The sequence below is a fragment of the Branchiostoma belcheri genome, unplaced genomic scaffold (genome assembly GCF_001625305.1).
Source record: "Branchiostoma belcheri isolate BF01 breed outbred unplaced genomic scaffold, Haploidv18h27 scaffold101, whole genome shotgun sequence".
Taxonomy (NCBI): domain Eukaryota; kingdom Metazoa; phylum Chordata; class Leptocardii; order Amphioxiformes; family Branchiostomatidae; genus Branchiostoma; species Branchiostoma belcheri.
Window position 1 is genome coordinate 731,801 of NW_017802392.1, and position 18,911 is coordinate 750,711.

At 40.2% G+C, this 18,911-nt stretch overlaps 2 protein-coding genes across 2 annotated transcripts in view; one reads left to right on the forward strand and one right to left on the reverse strand.

Moving 5' to 3' along the window:
- Window positions 1-1,843: 1,843 nt before the first annotated feature.
- LOC109474023 (collagen alpha-1(I) chain-like) lies at window positions 1,844-9,269 on the reverse strand. Its single transcript, XM_019774233.1, has 4 exons — window positions 9,230-9,269; window positions 7,679-7,771; window positions 5,390-5,461; window positions 1,844-3,531 (listed from the first exon to the last, which is right to left on the reverse strand). The coding sequence occupies exons 1-4, from the start codon at window positions 9,267-9,269 to the stop codon at window positions 1,844-1,846; spliced, it is 1,893 nt and encodes a 630-aa protein (XP_019629792.1).
- A 6,043-nt stretch (window positions 9,270-15,312) lies between these two features.
- LOC109474031 overlaps window positions 15,313-18,911 on the forward strand; it is a 14,726-nt gene continuing 11,127 nt past the window's right edge. Inside the window, exons 1-2 of the mRNA XM_019774246.1 lie at window positions 15,313-15,326; window positions 15,469-15,539. Of these exons, the coding sequence (XP_019629805.1) occupies window positions 15,313-15,326; window positions 15,469-15,539 (85 nt within the window). The remainder of the gene's footprint in view (window positions 15,327-15,468; window positions 15,540-18,911) is intronic.

Genomic DNA, 18,911 nt, shown 5'->3' on the forward strand with positions numbered 1-18,911 from the left:
CATTGGAGAAAAAAATTATGTTTTTTACGTTTTTCGCACTAAATTTCCCATAATTCAAAATTGAGGCCATTTTTCAAAAATCCCTAAAACACGATTTTCGGGACAACCTTTACGGTCATTTTGAGCCTTGAATGGGGTATGTTTGACTCTCCATGCTTGCAGGTTTAAACGAGTTTTGCAGACATGTCATGTCGACCAAAAGTCTGCATTGTGTTATTCATAGCGGTGTAAAGAATCATTCCAGTATTCAAGGTCACCCAACGAAACGACAACAGCTTCGCTACATGTTACATGTCCACACAAAAAATGATAGCGGACATGTAGTGTCCAGGAAACTGTTTGGATCTATAGAAAAGTGTTGTTTTTTATCTGTTGCAAGGAACGGAGGCAGAAAGGCTTGTTTTGCCGCTTTATTGTAAATGACCGCAGGTGACCCCGAAATAGAACGCGGGTTCGATTCGAATTGCCCAGATCGAACACGATCGAACACAGTTCGGGTTCTATGACATGTGGGAACTTTGCAGCCCAGATTTTACCACCGTGACACGATATAGACAGATTCGGATTCGCCTTATTCATTTCACAATAGGTCAATAGATAAAGCCATATGAAATTGACTAACACCTGGTAACAATAGTGAGTAATCTACAGTAAACACTAGGTGCATTTCCTAGGTGCACTTCACTAGGTGAAATAAGAATGGAAAATATACCATAGTATGTCAACATTCAGGTTCATTACCAAACGTCCATTTATTTTCCATAACATAGCCATTCTTTATTACTGTTTGCAAGAGGGGAGGTTGATTGGTTGCTATGATTCCTGGTATGTGGGGAGTTACGGCTAAAACGTACACACAATTAGATGTTAATTGTGCGCAAATGCATGTCTCACCTTTAAATACAAAAAAGTTCATAAATCAAGTGTACTCTACCATAGGACATAAAGCTTACGCCATAGGGTATATGTAGTACCGAGAAAGAGAGGAACATCGTAGAATATCAATTATTTAGTAATATGCAAACTAGTACCTCTTTTGCGTAATTTTTACGAAAAAAGTCATAAAGCCATAGTGCTGAATGGCAAATTCGGGACGATTGTACACTGACACAACTTTGGTAAAAGTAAAAAATCATCATTCATAAGCCATGGAAATTCATCCTCCCGAGGCAGGGGTGCTTTCGTACAAGTACGGCAACACCCCTGTCGAACCACCCGCGACCAACCACTTTCACAGGATGACGAGCTTCAGCCAATCAGAGGCAAAGCTTTAGGTAGTGGAAAGCTAAGGTCAAAGGTCGCTGGGAAGCTGTAAGCCAATCACATTACGGCTGACATCGCCTCTTTGGGTTCACTGAAAACATCCTGTTGGCTATTTTTTGGGCCAGCCGTGCAAGAATTGTTTGAATCGGTATCTTCAACATTAGCAGCGCACGGTACAGTCACTGCTTCACAACAGTGTAAGTGTAAGGATAGGTGGGGGAAAGGTCTGTGTTGTATTTTAGCCAGCGAAACAGGAACCCAGAAATGTTAACATGTCCGCCATGTTGAATTTAGGTAATCTGGGTGCTGATTGGTTTGCGCCAAATAAGGCAATCTCATGGATATTTATAAACCAGGCCCTGCAGAGGACGAATCTGGGGCTGATAGGGCAGAGCTAATCCCAAGGCGTATTTGCCGCGGTATAGCTCTGCCGTGGGAGAATGCTCTAAAAAAAACAAGTTACTAAAATTTTTGAGACAAAATAGTTCTCCATCATTTTTTTACTATGTTTAAAAAAAAGCTGATTCTTCTTATTATATGTTAAAACTTACTAAACAATAGCATCCTGAAAGCATCAGGTTTATTTATTTCTGTGTCTCCTTCTTGACTTGCTAGGTGGCCTGGGAGGACCCATCTCCCCTTTCCGTCCATCACGCCCTTGAGGACCCTTCTCCCCTGGCCTTCCATCACTCCCGGGAGGACCCCTCACCCCCCTACTCCCTTTAGACCCTTTCTTTCCCTTACTCCCTTTAGATCCAGGAAGCCCTCTTAACCCTCTATTTCCAGCAAGCCCTTTGGCTCCCTTTTCTCCCGACGGTCCAGGAGGCCCTATGGCTCCGTTTCTTCCCGACGGTCCAGGAGGCCCTATGGCTCCGTTTCTTCCCGATGGTCCAGGTGGCCCTATGGCTCCGTTTCTTCCCGATGGTCCACGAGGCCCTATGGCTCCGTTTCTTCCCGATGGTCCAGGTGGCCCTATGGCCCCGTTTCTTCCCGATGGTCCGGCAGGCCCTATGGCTCCGTTTCTTCCCGATAGTCCAGGTGGCCCCATGGCTCCGTTTCTTCCCGATGGTCCAGGTGGCCCTATGGCTCCGTTTCTTCCCGTTGGTCCACGAGGCCCCATGGCTCCGTTTCTTCCCGATGGTCCAGGTGGCCCCATGGCTCCCTTTTCACCAGGAGGTCCGAGAGGTCCGGCAGGCCCATAGCAAACTGGCCATTTGGGCCCCCTTCCTCCTAGCGGGCCAGCTGACCAGCTGATGCCTAAAGATCCCTTTTCACCAGGAGGCCCGGCAGACCCGTGACAAACTGGTCCTATGGAGCCCCTTTCTCCTGGAGGTCCAGGAGGTCCCACAGTACCATGGCCAGCTGGCCCAATTGCCCCCCTTTCTCCTGGAGGTCCCGAGGTACCCTTTTCTCCTGGTGGTCCAGCTGACCCTAAAGCCCCTTTTTCACCAGGAGGTCCGGCAGTCCCATGGCCAGCTGGCCCAATGGGCCCCTTTTCTCCCCGAAGTCCAGGAGGTCCCAAGCCACCCTTTTCTCCTGGAGGTCCAGCTGACCCTAAAGCCCCCTTTTCACCAGGAGGCCCAGCAGTCCCAAGGCCAGCTGGTCCTATGGGTCCCTTTTCTCCAGGAGGTCCCAGGGTACCATTTTCTCCCGGAGGTCCAGGAGGTCCCACGGTACCACTTTCTCCCGGGGGTCCAGGAGGTCCCACGGTACCATTTTCTCCCGGAGGTCCAGGAGGTCCCACGGTACCATTTTCTCCCGGAGGTCCAACGGTACCATTTTCTCCAGGAGGTCCAGGAGGTCCCACGGTACCATTTTCTCCTGGAGGTCCAGGAGGTCCCACGGTACCATTTCCTCCCGGAGGTCCAGGAGGTCCCACGGTACCATTTTCTCCCGGGGGTCCAGGAGGTCCCACGGTACCATTTTCTCCCGGAGGTCCAGGAGGTCCCACGGTACCATTTTCTCCTGGAGGTCCAGGAGGTCCCACGGTACCATTTTCTCCTGGAGGTCCAGGAGGTCCCATGGTACCATTTCCTCCCGGAGGTCCAGGAGGTCCCATGGTACCATTTTCTCCCGGAGGCCCAGGAGGTCCCACGGTACCATTTTCTCCTGGTGACCCTAAAGCCCCCTTCTCACCAGGAGGTCCAGCAGAACAATTACCAGCTGGCCCTATGGGCCCCCTTTCTCCCGGAGGTCCAGGAGGTCCTGGAGGTCCAGCTGACCCAATGGGTTCCTTTTTATCTGGACCACCACTTGTTACAGCAGACCCTGAAGGATTTAAATAAAATCCTTAGTGTGTTACTTCTAATACCCTAAGATCATTTAATAACTAGAGTTCCTTACACCTTCGCCAAATGATGTTAATATGTATGACTGACAGAGTAAAGATTATCCCTCCTCATTATGTAAATGACATTCATTTGCATGGATTATATCAGTAAATCATATTCTTCACCAGAAGACAGCCTTATCTTAAAGGCATCCAATGCAATCTTAGGGCAGCAAAACTGGAAATATTCTGAATAAGGCTAGCTTTCTGATTTTGACACATACTGTTTCACGTTGGCACATTTGAGTCAGAATTTCATATACTTTGGGCTTTTTAAACTGCAGCAACAAGCCCCAAGATGAGTCCTTTATTTTCTGGGTGGTACCCTAAAAAACAGCCGAGGGCCCTATCAGTAACTGTTTCCGTCAGAATTGTGGAAATTTTTGCTTCCTGAGTGTCAATATACATTGGGATAGTAGGGTTTAAATTTGGTATGTAGATAAACGACTAGAATATTGGCTCTATAAAATTGGGTTTCCAAGCCCTAAAAACTGCACTTGATGCCTGCAAAGCAAAGAAATCCATTCTATCATTTCCTCATAAATTATGCAAATGCGGTCTTTATTTGAATAAGTTATGTTTAATGATGTTCACCTTCATTTAAGTTTCAAATACCTCAACAATGAAATTCCAGACAGTTACCATTACAGACTTACAACATTTTCTTATAACAACTTATAACATTATGCAAGTTAAGTCTTCATTCACATAATCAATATCTGCCTGTCTCAAATCAATTACACATGTCACAAGCCTCAATAGTCATATCATGTTATGCAGATTTGCATAATTGTCGCATAATTATGTCAAGCGTCACTTAAGCTATCTACATGCCTACACCTAGTATTACACACAAATCATCCGAAATTCGGTATTGGTATGCTTTATATATATACCAACCACAATTCATTATACCTTTTGGTATGCACCCCTTAAAAGTTGTATAATTTAGGACGTTTGACTGTTTTTAATGCCAAATAGTTACGTATAGTTAATGTATAATAAAGAATGAGTCATCAGAAAGGAATGCCGAGCAACAGCCAATAGGCATGCAGCTTTCGTGGTCGTTGGGCAGTTCTAATCTTCTTGCTGATTAAATGCTTGGCTGTAATTGGATTGGGCACCTGACAGGTGAACTGTATTTAATTGTTTTAGTAGGTTTGTCACAATTTCCGCAATGTGGGGCGTGAACCTTTTTTATCTTGAAAATCAACAGTTTGCGTCAGGAATCCTTTTTTAATCTTGAAAATCAAGGCAAATATGAATCTTTACAAATAATGTATAGGACGCTAGCTATCCAACTGCTGTACTTTTAGTTATATATCACTTCATACCATATGTATATTGATGAAAAACATTCTTTTTCCTTGTGTTTCTCATTCTGCCCCTGCCACTTCGTTGAACGGATTCAACTTTGGGGACCAAATGACCTGATGAAATTTGCAATCTCCAAGAAGAGTAATCTTCGAGTTGCTTGGCCTTCAAGCAGATACACGGTGGCATGGATCCTGTCAATCTACATGTTCAACAGCAGAAGCTGATTCTATTGCTGAATGGGGGTATAGACAGTTGGAACACTTTACATTTTGACCAGGGTTGATTTAGGAACAATCAATTTGTGTGGAAAGGGGGTAGGTCATTTTTTTTGGCACGGGGGATGTGGTGAAGCCACTTGCATTTGCTCCAGAGCAAATGTCGGCCTTTCTTGTTCCTTATTGCGTTGACCTGGGCATTGAAACATGCAGCTTTCGAAACACGCCTAATCTGTTTTTAATGGATTTTTCTTAAAACACTTACGTTCCAGCTCAATCAATCTCTGTTCCATCCTGTTCAGCTTGGCAATCTTCTCAGAATGACTGCAGACTTTAACTGTAAACAAAAAGCAATTAAATACCTGGCATTTGCTAGGATACTAGCAAATAACAAACGTACTGCCAGACCAAAACAGTTTCCACATAACCATAAATTTCTATAGAAATACGTCGAGCCCTCCTGTTAAGTATGGCATTATCACCCCACAGCTTAACAATTTTCCAAGGACAACTGCTGAATATGACTGTTTTAAATAAAAAAAACGACACTACCTACGTTTTTCAATTTTGTAGATAAATTTGATAATATCTCTAGACAATTTGGTAATATTATCTGGATAGATTTGTAAAAAGGAACACAGATTTATTTCTTATACTAAAAAAATGACAAAAACCAGGTTTTACCCATATTTTACTTTAAAAGTATATCGCATCTAAATAAGAGGTATTACATGTACCTGTCAAATAAGGCATTAAGAATTGGTAAAAAGGAACACAAATTCATTTCTTATACTAAAAAAATGACAAAACCAGGTTTTACCCATATTTTACTTTAAAAGTATATCGCATCTAAATAAGAGGTATTACATGTACCTGTCAAATAAGGCATTAAGATTAAAACTCCCAAGCAGACTACAATGTTGATAGCTTGAAACAGCTTCTTGCCGACACTTTGATATTTCTTCTTCTTGGCGTCCGCATCGTAGCTGGTATCTGTTTTAACATTATTAATTATTTATCAACAATGTCTTATTTACTCGCGTTTGGCTACTTCTACTTGTTATTTTACCATTAGATTTGTTATGTATATAATCGAGGCAGTCGCGTAACATTTTTAGGTTATCAATAAAGGCCAAAATCCTTCACCTTCTGGCAGTCTCTGTTTTAACATTTTATGCATGCCTCTACCAATTTTTAAAGGCATCCAACGAAATTTGAGGGTGGCAAAACCGGATTTTTAACGTGAATTTTCAGGTCAATCTTTTAATGCTATCCTATAGCATACCGATATATGTGATGCAAAACGCCATGTAGCTTAGGTAAAACGGTCGCTTTTTGTATCGTAGGTTAGTACTAGCTATTTAAAGCGGTACCAAACAAATAGTAAACAGACGTCTCACGCTGTTTTGGGGCATGCTGCAAGTTTTACATGATGACTAAAGTATGGAGAGAAAAGTTGTAAATGTTACTACCGGGAAGATGTCCTTACACAGAATGGTTTTTGTTTTGCCTTCTCGAAATTGCATTAGATGCGTTACCATCTATTACATATGAATGCGAAACAATATTCATGATGTACTGTGTACATGTAAAGTAAAATCAGTGAGCAACAAAACAAAAGTAAATGTTTCACTTTTTTCTTTTCATTAAACCCTTGTCCTGCTGAACTTTTCACACGATATTTTCAATTAATTTGAAGTCTTAATCACAGACCCTTTGACTTTTTTTGCCCTTCGGCGGCGTAGTTACTTCCGCATTCGTTGCGTTTCGCTGCGGTGTGATGCGCTGCAAGAGAAACACCCCCGAATCGTACATACACAGGGCACTATATAAATGATACTGTATGTGCAACCCATAACCAATCAATTACGATCCCGCCTTCAAGATATATATATATACAAAAATGGTATAATTCTATTAGTAACAACTCAAAACTTTCTGTTTAAACCGCATTAAAGGAAAACTATGGACAAAAACAATACCTCTCAAGTGTACACAATCTAGATATCCAAAAAGCGATCACAAAATTAAGAATTAGTTGTCATAAATTAAACATAGAAATAGGTCGATGCAAGAAAATACCAAATGACCAAAGGTTCTGTCCATTTTGTCCAAACATGATTGAAAATGAGCACCATTTTATAATGGATTGTACACTATACAATGATAAGCGCCTATTGCTGTTCACCTTTCTTTCCGCTTGTTCAATTGATTTAAATACGTTAGATCCTATAGATAAATGCAACTACATTCTCAGGGGAGCTAACCAATACAGTATTCAAATAGGAAAATACATTAAAGAATGTTTCGATCTTAGAGAACACATGTTAGAGAATAGTTAACCTTAATTGTTACATCATACATATACTCTGTACGTAAGATGACGTTATCCACACATGTATTTAGCTTTGTTAGATATTTAGTTAGCTTTGTTAGATCTTTAGTTAAGACCATGCAAAAGTCTCTGTACTTTTTTGTTGTGTCAATAAAGAATCCCGCAGGACAAGGGTTTTAAGAAAGGTATAAAATCGATCTGTTAGATAAAATTGTTCACCTGCTCTAGTGACGTACAGAGGGTTGGGTACATTCGCACCTGCGTCCGCAAGTGACCTCCAATCAGTCTGGGGCTGCTGCATGGGCGTGGTGCCTGTGTGGTATTTATATCATCATTAAAATCATCTCCGTTTGGAACCTAGTAATTCCTCTATCAAACTTTAGAATCTAGAAATTCATGTATCAATCGAGCTGCGAATGTTTAAACAATACATGTCAGCTAAATATGACATATTGGAGTATTTTGTAGTAACCAGATCTGTCAACATTTAATAGATGTCTTCTCTTTTTATGATTCCTATGGCATTCAATTTTTTTCATAAAATAATCAAAAAGGCTCAGCCAGTCTCCAGAAAATGTATAGAAAATTGACATAGCGTACTCTTCTTTTGTTCTTTGTTCTGTGCTACTTGTTTTCTTTATTTGACAGCTTTTGTGAAATCCGTAGGCATTTTGTCCGTCATTAGAAGAGAAATAAACACAGCAGGCTTTTTTTAGCCTTCTAATCTAATCAATAAAAACAAACAGTTAAAACTATATTATATAAAACTGCCGGACGGCTTACTTATGGCTTAAGAAATCTGCGTAGTAATTGAAAGTTACACTAGTCTTGAGTTATAACCCCTTAACGAGTGCCTTTCTTCTTAAACCAATTCTACAAAACATTTAAACTGGAGGCTTTGGTGCCAAGAACAACGTACTAAAGAAGTACTCCCTACTGCGGCTTCTCCAGCAGCTTGAATACTAAATTGACCCCCAATAAATACATAAACACATAAACATATCAGACTGCCCCAGAAACAAACAGCATGGACAGATTAGCACCATAACGGTCACTTCTTCGAATATATTTCTACACTGTTTTTAAAGTAACAATACGAAACCGTGCAAATGATCAGGATAGTTGAAACTTAGTCAAATTATTAAGACAATATTACCTGCAACATTCAGTTTCTGTAAAACCAACCTTGTAGTCTTTATCAAAGTGTCTAATTGTAGATGTCTACATGTAAAATGTCAACCTCACAACTGAATTAGCTTTGACAGTACCAGTCACTGTGTCTATAAATATGGCTTGTAATTGTGGTGTCAAGTTGGTAGTATGAGAAAACAGTATGCATGTAGACTCAGGAACTGTACAAGTCACTGCTGCCAATCTCTATCACACTACCAGGCAAACCTCGGCAAGACAGTGTTGTCATTGCAGTACTTTAGATGTCTGGGTTAGATGAAGCTAACTTTTGTATGTACAGGTGTACATGAATTCCTTATCTGTTATCAATATGTTTCAAACCCAAAGTGTCTTGAAGAGTCTCGGTCACCGCCAGCCCTTTGCCCATGTTACCACCACGGTAGTCAGGGGTAGAATGAAGCCTGGTAGTTTACGTTAGCCGAATTTATTCGGTGCTTATATAGTACAAGCCTGGTCTTTAAAAATAGTATAATATCATTAGCATCTTTCCATCGTTCTCGAATAGAATAGAATAGAATAGAATAGAATAGAATAGAATAGAATAGAATAGAATAGAAAATCAGGCAAAACAAACGCTACCTCCAGTATCAGTCCGGGAATGCTGCTGTCCTCCCGACATGATGCCACTTGTCAGGTGTCTGTACAGCAAAAACACGTTATAACACCTTGCCAGGCGACAGGCAATCCAAGCAAGCCTTGCGAACAGAGAACAACCCGTGACACTTTGAACAGTCGAGAAAAATCATAGAAGGCCCTGAAAACTTCATTTGATACCGAGATATGCTTTGAAAAGAAATTAACTTAACATTACAAAACGTGACTATTTCTTCACACAAACATTTTGTTGTTTGCATTTATTGATGGCATACTTAGAAGTATAAATATTTACATAATCGTCGTAAACACGCTTGCCAAACGTCCTTGGAAAAATGTTGAGCAAATTGTTTACACCAGTCTAATATAATAGAAACTACACGTTTTACTCTCCGTTTTCCTCCATTCGTTATAGTTATTGCTACAGCTCGTCATGATATTTTTTTTTACATCAGCTTGAAAACAGTTGACTGGACCGAGACGTCCTAGCTTGTCTAAAATTATTCGACTTGCTCAAAAAATCATTGCGTAAGTAATATGCGAAGCGTTTGGAAATTACTCTGCTGGTGGAGTGATTACCTCCACAAAGATGGAAATGTAGGTATTGTTTTTGGCCTGTGTGTCTGTCTGTATGTGTGTGTTTCCGCATACTTGTGGTCAGCATAACTTCAGAACGCCTTTACGGGTTTTGATAATATTTGGTATGTTGGTACTTCCTAGTAAGACAAAGGACGTCAAGGTTCACATCTGGGGCTCCTAGTGTCTGACCTTGGTACTGTAGCAGAACTGCATTACAGATACTTTCACGGTCGATGTTCAGGAGAACTTGCACTTCTTATTCCGCCGCTCAGAACCTTTCAGCGTTCCACTAGGTTCTCTTCCAGTTCTCATTACAACACCTTCAACATACCTGTCTCCAAGTCATTTTACAACAATAGCTTCTTTCACCGGACTGCAAAATTATGGAACTCTCTTCCAAACAGTTGCTTTTTGTCCGACTACAATCCACAAAACTTCAAAACAAAGGTCCACCGCCATCTCCTGTCATAACTACATTATACTCACTTAAGTAAAACTAGCTCTATGCCTAGAAGTGGCCAAAAATATTTGGCCTTGCATTGATGAGGGACACCGTTAAAAAAACACCTCCGTTTGTTGTATCTTTTGTCCTGAATATGCTACGTTCTTGACTTTTTGGTGACAGATAGTTTTCCAAGTGATATGGGTTTGATCCCCTAAAAGCTTGTTCTGGAACTGTAAGGGAATTTCAAGCGAAATCTTTAACAGCGGATAAATCAAGAAAATCATGATTTTTGGCATGTAGATAGCTTAGACAGAGGTTTACACGATAATATGTTATTTATGTAAATGAGGACTCAATTTGTAAATTTAATGAGGATATCTTTAACAAAAACATCACTGTGTGATGCCCGTTCAGGAAAGAACACAAATAAAACAAGAATTCCGAGATTTCATACCTCTATGAAATATGGGCTTGATATGCAAATGTAAATTTCTTCTTTAATTATGCAAATGACCTCTGCATTAACATAATATATACATCGTGATGTATGTTAACTTTTGGTTAACTTACAGATGTCCCAAGTATGACATTCCCATCATTCACCATTAAGAAATCATAGAATTTTCGCATTAATTATGCAAATTAGGTGATAATTTGCATAATTAGTATCTGTAGATGCTCCGCCTGCCATAGCTTACTTACATTACATGTATGAAAGTAGTATAATGTAAAACACTGTAATTATAGAATTTCCTCATTAATTATGCAAATAAAGTCTCCATTTGCATAATTTACATTTAATCATGTACAACTGTCTCTCAGGTACCTACACACCAAACATGATGAAAACACGTTGTTCCAATCTGGACTTATTGGCTTTGAAAGTTTTTACCAGAAACTAACCTGCAGTTCCAGAACAAGCTGCTAGGGAGACCAAACTTACGCCACTTATTCCTAACAGGATCAGCTATCTGTCACCAAAAAGTCAAGACCATACTATTAGGTTGTTCAGGACAAAAGATACAAAAAACCGGAAGTTCTGCTGCAGTACCAAGGTCGTCCACCAGGAGGCCCATACTTGACCTTGACCTTTGTCTTTCCAAGACTTACCAGTATACAAAATATCATCACAATCCATAAAGGCGTTCTGAAGTTATGCTGACTACAAAGTTGCGGAAACACACACAGACACACACACAGACAGACACACACACACACACACAGACATACATACAGATAGACACGCCAATAACAATACCTCCATTTCTCATGGAGGTAAAAAAACATAGAGATGCAAATAGAGATGCCTGAGGTGGGTGATTGGGAAGCTTGCTGGACAGTCTTCAAGTAATATTGCATGTATACTTAAGTATATCTTATTCATTTTATAGACCTATTTGGTATCATTTGGTCTTAAAATCCTACAGATCTCTTATCATTACAAGTGTTGACTGACATATAGACGCCTTTTAGAGTACATATATATTGCAGAAAAGAGTGCTGTATTCAACATTAACACCTAGGCCATCATGGATCAATTTGTAATATCTAATGAGGATATTTGTAAAAAAAACATTACAGTACGGACACAGTGACTGTGTCATGTCAGCTCAGGAAAAAACACAGAAAGGCAAAAATAAAACCTAGAGATGCAAATAGAGAAGCCTGAGGTATGCGATTGGGAAGCTTGCTGGACAGTCTTCAAGTGACTATATTGCATGTATACCTTTGTATATCTTATTTATTTTACAAACATTTTGGTGTCATTTGGTCTTTAAATCCTAGGAATCTCTTATCATTACAAGTGTTGACTTACATCTAGATGCCTTTAAAAGTACATATACATTGAAGAAAAGGCTGCTGTGTTCAACATGAACACCTAGGTCACCATGGATCAATTGGTCAGTTTAGTACAGAATCTGCAATGCTATAAGAGTATTGAACTGTGGATGTTTTACGTGTAAGGCCACACCAAGTAAATCTTATGGATGACGTCCGCGCGCGCATTGATTTTGGCCTGTTCCTAGAAGAAAAAAAAAACAAGAAATTCTGCTTTCTGTAACTATGATCAAAGAGTCACGACAGTGCCGCAAATCGTCAGATTGACGTGAAACCCGTAACGCGAAAACAGGACAGGACGACAACTGTTATTCCACCTGATTTATTGCTGTTTTGATGATGAATAAAAGACTTCGAATTTTTCTTGCTTGTTAATCTGTGTCACCTCATTCAATTTGTGTCCTAACATTTGTCGTCTCTTAGTATATTTCTAATCTAGGCATCTTGTTTTTTAGGGCCCTTCTTGTTTTTTTTTTCGCCCTCTCGCATTAGATTTAGGGTCTCCAAAGGACGTCATCCATAAAATTTACTTGGTGTGGCCTAATACAGATCGCTGTACATTTAAAAATGGGTGAAATGTCATCTGCCAGGCTTCACTCATAGCTACAAGACGGTTCAAGTCTGACAGGAATGTAATACAATCCAAAATGGAAGGAATTCTAAAACACATCGTCCGCAAAGATAGCCATAAGGCCAAACTGTGCTGCGCCCCCTGCCGACTTTGCCATGTGGGGCTGGTACGGTGTCTGTCTGATTTAACGTCGATCAACCCTCCAGCAGAGCGAGGGTCATAAGTGCTGTCTTGCTACTATTCACTATTCTATTTACTGTCATTTTATCATGTTTACACAAAACTAAGAATAAGTATAGGGTGTAGAATGAAGTACTTCATGGTCTTTTAAGACCGACGAATGCCTACTACTATCGTGTTACCTCTACGATCCGTTTGTTTACAATGTGTGTCTCCAATCTGTGAAAATAAAATATCCGCTACTATTTTCTAACCCATGATCCCGGGCTGGGACACATCACAAGGCAAGAATGAGTACTGCACGAGTACTGAGTATTTCATTTAGAAAGGACAGGAGTCACAACGGCGAGCCTACATTGTTTAGCTGCCATTCTCAAACCATTGACAATTCCGTCCGTAATATATGCCCATGCCGTAGATATACATGTAAATCCTGGCTAATTTAAATCCAAGGCGTCAGGCTCATCTTGCAATATCTTACAAAGTATATATAGCAAAAAGTTGAACTTTATTCCAACACAGTTAACAGAGAGATAATACTTTCAGCGACCACTGTCGTGTGTATAAGGTAACGTGTTTGTAAACCGCAACTCTCGCGAGATCACGTTGTGAAGTGATTGGTCATTAATTATCCTGATAAAGACGACAGTGGTCGCTGAAAATTTGATCTCTCTGTAAACTGTGTGTTGGAATAAAGTTAAACTTTTTACTATGATTACTACCAATGCAAATGAACTTTCATGAACAATATTACAAAGTAGTATCCTACATGTATGTACTCGTATCATGCGCAGCCATCGGTCCTCTGGAGTAAGGGATAGGGAAACAGCCGTCTGGAGCCTTGAGTATCACGGCGGCCGCTCCCGTTAACGGTTGTTATCTTTTCTTGCCTTCTCTTACATAGTTTGACTGTATCAGTTGATTGTCAAAGAAGATAGTTAACCCTGTCCAAATATTCCCTTAAATCACCTTTAAGACTTTTTGGTGGACAAGTTGTAAGCAGATAATTAGGACTAGTGATTAAAACTTGCAGCCCGTGATAAGTTCCCAGCCATGTATAAGAGACGACCCTGAACTCGAAGATTGGGTCAGGTAGTTGGCTGTCCTTATCAAAATAAATAAGAAATTCTTAACCTTCTCCCTGTAACATAAGCCTGTAACTAATGCAAATTAGGTGCCTAAAGGCTACGTCAGCAGGGCGAAGGTTAACGATAGCTAATGAAAACTCGCCAGGAGAGAAGAAAACGATGGTATCTGATGTCTCTCTGTTTAACACGAGTTACCTCAGGTGCCAAGAAGTCGTGGTAATTTTTTGTACTGAGTCATCGCATAACAAATTCAATTCATTATCTTACCTGAATAGGCCTTAACCGTATCTATTCTCCCTAAGGCCACAGCAAGTAATTTTTATGAATGACATCAGCCCGCGCATTAATTTTCGCCTGATTTTGGAAAAAAAAACAAGAACTTTTGTTGCCTTCTGACAGTGGTCACCATGCCGAAAATAGGCCAAGATGTCTGTTGCATAGCCGGAAGGTGGATGGCAGATAAATATAAAGAGAGGAGACAAGACGGGGCTCTGATTTTATGTTTTGTTTCTTACTTTGATGCAGCGATATGTGATGTTGGCTGTGTATATGCGATGTTCCCATTGAATTAAAACCATTTGTACAATGATTAAGTCAAAATTTCAAAATGTAACAACCTTGTTTTTTTTCAGCCCGCCTTGTTTTATTTTCGCCCGCTCGCATTAGATTTGGAATCTGTGGAGGATGTCATCCATAAAATTTACTTGCTGTGGCCTAACGGTCGAACACATCATGCCCCCTACAAGCGTGACTTATGGAAAGTTCGGACTATTTCTTACGACCCAATAAGTGAAGCACGTTTAAAAACGGTGCACCAGAATATAATATTAATAATAATGTTTAAGTCAATACAATTGTTAAAATACATTACACTCTCTATACAACAAATCCCTCCTGGCAGCCAGAGGCTGAATTGCATGGGAGCTGTTTACACAAGAGTTTACTAACAATAGAAAACGGCATATCTCTATATCAAACATATCTATAAACATTTCATGGACAGGGTATATTTAAAAAAAAACATTAACAACCACTAAATTAAAACGGTTAGAATAATCAGGTCAGACGTCATTACAAGTTTAGGACAGTACCATGTGTAGTATTGCACTTGAGCGATATCTCTCAGTCCTACAGTAAATACTGTTCAGTTTTTTTAAGTGGGAAATTTGTGTAAATGTGGAAGAAAATTTGTTGAGGCCAATTTGTATAAATGTTGAGGCAAAGGCACAACACCCAGGTCCAAATCCAGGATGTCTTGAGTAGAGGCTGAAACTCATCCATTACTACAAATGTCATAATTGAATTTAGGATGTGTTCATGGACTTGAACAAAAGGTTGCTTGGCGTTAAATGTAGTTAACGCAAATATGCTGCCCCCACTGTGAGTAAATTATTTTCTAGTAAACAGAGTCGTAATTAACGTATTGTTACTACAAGACATTAAAGGAGCTATGGGAATTACCGCCCTTGTGTTTGTGTAATACAATTATGACAGATATGTAATTTGTTTTTTTACGCTGAAGGCCAGATCGCCTGAAGGTTCTGTGGGGCTCAGTCGGCGCTCGGTCCACTCTGAGAGGAACTCGCCCACAGGGTAGGTCCTGGCAACTTGTGATATTTTATCTTTAAATGCATACGGAAAGGATATCCCTACGGAATTCAATATTGATTTGATGAAATATAAATGCCTACAGTCACTACCAAAAATGCTTTTCTTGTTTTTCCTTGTACAAAATCTTTAAAGAATGTTTCTTGAATTTTCTTGAAAATCCCCCTGGCAAGAGGATATTTCTCAACTTTAGAAAAAAAAAGAAAAATAAGAAATAGAATTTTGGTAGTGTAGAACACATAACAGCATGACAACCTATGAAACATTTTCTTAAAAAGGTATGGTATTTTTATATCCACGGTGGTCTGTCACTACAGCATTCTTTCCCATTGCTAGGCGCGTTCTAAAAAGTATCGGGTTACAAGACGCTATTTTGGCCTGTTTTGGACTACCCGTAAAATATTTGAAAATAAAGAAATAATATTTAGTGGTAAATTTCGGCAAATTAAAATGAAAATATCGTCTTAACATCCTGTAAATGTTAGCTTTTTATGTTAAATCACTGATTTTTTAAAATTTCGCTCAGAAAGACGATTATTTTCGGGTTTCCGAGCACAAGTCATGACACGTTTTTAGGCAAACATCCTTCAAACCTGGCTACGTATATTGCACCAGATCCTCGATTTTTATATTTTTCGCTAACTAGGGATAAGATAAAAAATCGTGTTTTAGGGATTTTTTAATTTCTGATTTTAAGTCTAGTTTTTGTCGACATATTGGTGAAAAAGTTGCATTTTTAACATTTTTCTCACTAAATTACCCATAATTCAAAATTGAGGCCATTTTTCAAAAATCCCTAAAACACGATTTTCGGGACAACCGTGACAGTCATTTTGAGCCGTAAATGGAGTATGCTTGACTCTCCATGTTTCCAGGTTTGAACGAGTTTTGCAGACATGTCATATCGCCAGAAAGTGTGCTTTGTGTTATTCATACAGGCGTAAAGAATCATTACAGTATTCAAGGTCACCCAAGGATACGACAGTAGCTTCGCTACGTGTTACATACCCACAAAAAATGATAGCGGACATGTACTGTCCAGAAAACTGATTGTATCTATAGAAAAGTGTTGTTTTTTATCTGTTGCGAAGCACTCAGGCAGAAGGGCTTCTTTTGCCGCTTTGGCCCACTCTAGACGAAGCATTTCGCGACAGCGGTAACTGCCGACAGCGGCACGCCGACAGCAGGAACGCCGTCTAGAGAGGATTCCCGACAGCGTAGTCCCGCTGTCATGAAATTTTCTGACGACAGCTTCAAAGTTGTCGGCCGACAACTCAGCGGGAGTCCCCGACAACTTAAAAGTGCGTATAGAGAACTCGCGACAGCGGGAGGTCAGGGTTCAGTTTGTCACAGAGCATCTAAAATGTTCCCCTCGACATCCTGAAGCGCCTGTAAAACTCTGTATCGCACAGTGTGCCTTGAACAAATTTTTGCCAAAAGGTCGCGGGTTTCTTAACGTATCGCCAGATCCTCCGGTGGACAGGATCACCACCTTTTGCCAAAGCAATGGCAGCGGGGAGGTAAGCAGGGCGCGACGTGTCAGCAACATCTCCCGGTATCTCAACCGTCTCCTGTGTGCACCCCTTGCTCGTCGCCTCATATTGGACAAGACGCGAGTGACTAACATAAAGAAAAACATCTGACACACGGCGAGGAAAAACATTGGCGGCTCCCCCGCCATTTTGGATTTCACGCGTTAGAACATTCGGATGTTCGATGTTCGATGCAAAGAGATTTGTGTGTATAAAGACGTCGCGACAGCGGCGTCCCGACAGCGGGAAATATCGCCGCTGTCGCGAAATGCTTCGTCTAGAGTGGGCCTTAGTGGACTAATAAATCAGAAACCAAGGATTACAAAAATGTCAATTTTGTTCCAATATGTAATTTCTCAGAGAAGTTATGAGGTTTTGAAATTCGATTTTTCGGTAAAAATTGGTAAAAAAATGGAATGTTTACTTTTCGAAACCTGTCAAATATACAGATTGCATTTTCGAGCCTGGTTCATGAATTTATCTGATTTGTTACACTGTTCCCTACATTTTAAGCTTTAAATCGTAAAAATCCATCTATCCAATCTGGAGATATGAGTATCTAAAAGTTCTATTCCCACAGGCCTTCTGTGGGGAAACCGTTGCTAGGGCCGTTGCTAAGGAGGCACTGGGCTGCTTTCCCGGTAAAATGTAGTGCATATCATAAGTAAAACGTGAAGAAAACTTTTATCGGTGGAAAATTGTTCATTTTCAGGGCCTCTAATTAATTACACACACACAATCATTGCATACACATAAAGATCGGACTATCATGGTCGTGTCTAGTAACAAAGACAGCCCCACCATCTTACCGTGCCTGTACCTAATTAAGCGCGCCTGGAACAGACAAAATTCCAGCAACAGTTGCGGGTATGAGCGAGTATAATTTTGTTGATTATGTGAATTTACGTTGCACGTTGTCCTAGACTTGTGGAAATAATTTTCACGCACGACGTTCTATGTTCTATCTGAAAAGTACGGACTATCTCTGTAAATCTGTTGGAACTGATTTTTTTTGTAAGCGGCTACTATTTGCTGTATGCTGTAAATCGTAAAAGATTAATGTTAGCAGTTACCGTAAGATTATGTAAAAATTCTGCTGAAGTTTGTAAGTATCGTATTTTTTTAATAAAAACGTAGATTTTATAAAAATTACTAGTAGTTCTTATCATGTCTGTTCACTAGAACGTAACGTTAACGTTTAGTAGTTGCAAACGTGTTGCAGTCGATACAAACTCAGAATAATAAGACAGTGCACAGGTAGAGACGCGTTTTTATTCGGTAGAAAATTACTTAATGAGTTGTCTGTGAAAATCATGAAAGAACACAAAGGCTAACGCCGCATAATGACGGCCGAGTATGAACTACCAAGCGCGGCTCTTTATGCATGCAGTGACCCGGTCCGCCAGGCCGCTCATAACTAAACCAAGATCTAACTTGTGGCTCAAAGCAGACAGCTTCGTTTCTTTTGGCAGTCGAATGTTTTTATATAGGAAGTTGTCAGATTATTTCTGGCGTTTTTGGTGATTTGTGTGGCTGCATATCTCTGCTTGTGTGTTGCAACTTGACAACATTTTGCCGATACGAAGTGTGATAAACAATGGAAACGGCTTGTGTTTTCAGAAAATTATTATTCTTTGCATTTGGCAGGTTTTTACCCAAAACGTTTTGCAAACAACTGACATCAAACGCTCAGTAAAACTCTCTTTTCCAGTGTCTTTTCCCTTCCCAAAAATTATGAAAGTGAAGCTCTCAGTTTACGTAATGACCAGCGAGCCTGATTGGTCGAGCGGCGGAGTAGCTTTTAAAAATAATGTGCACACCCCCA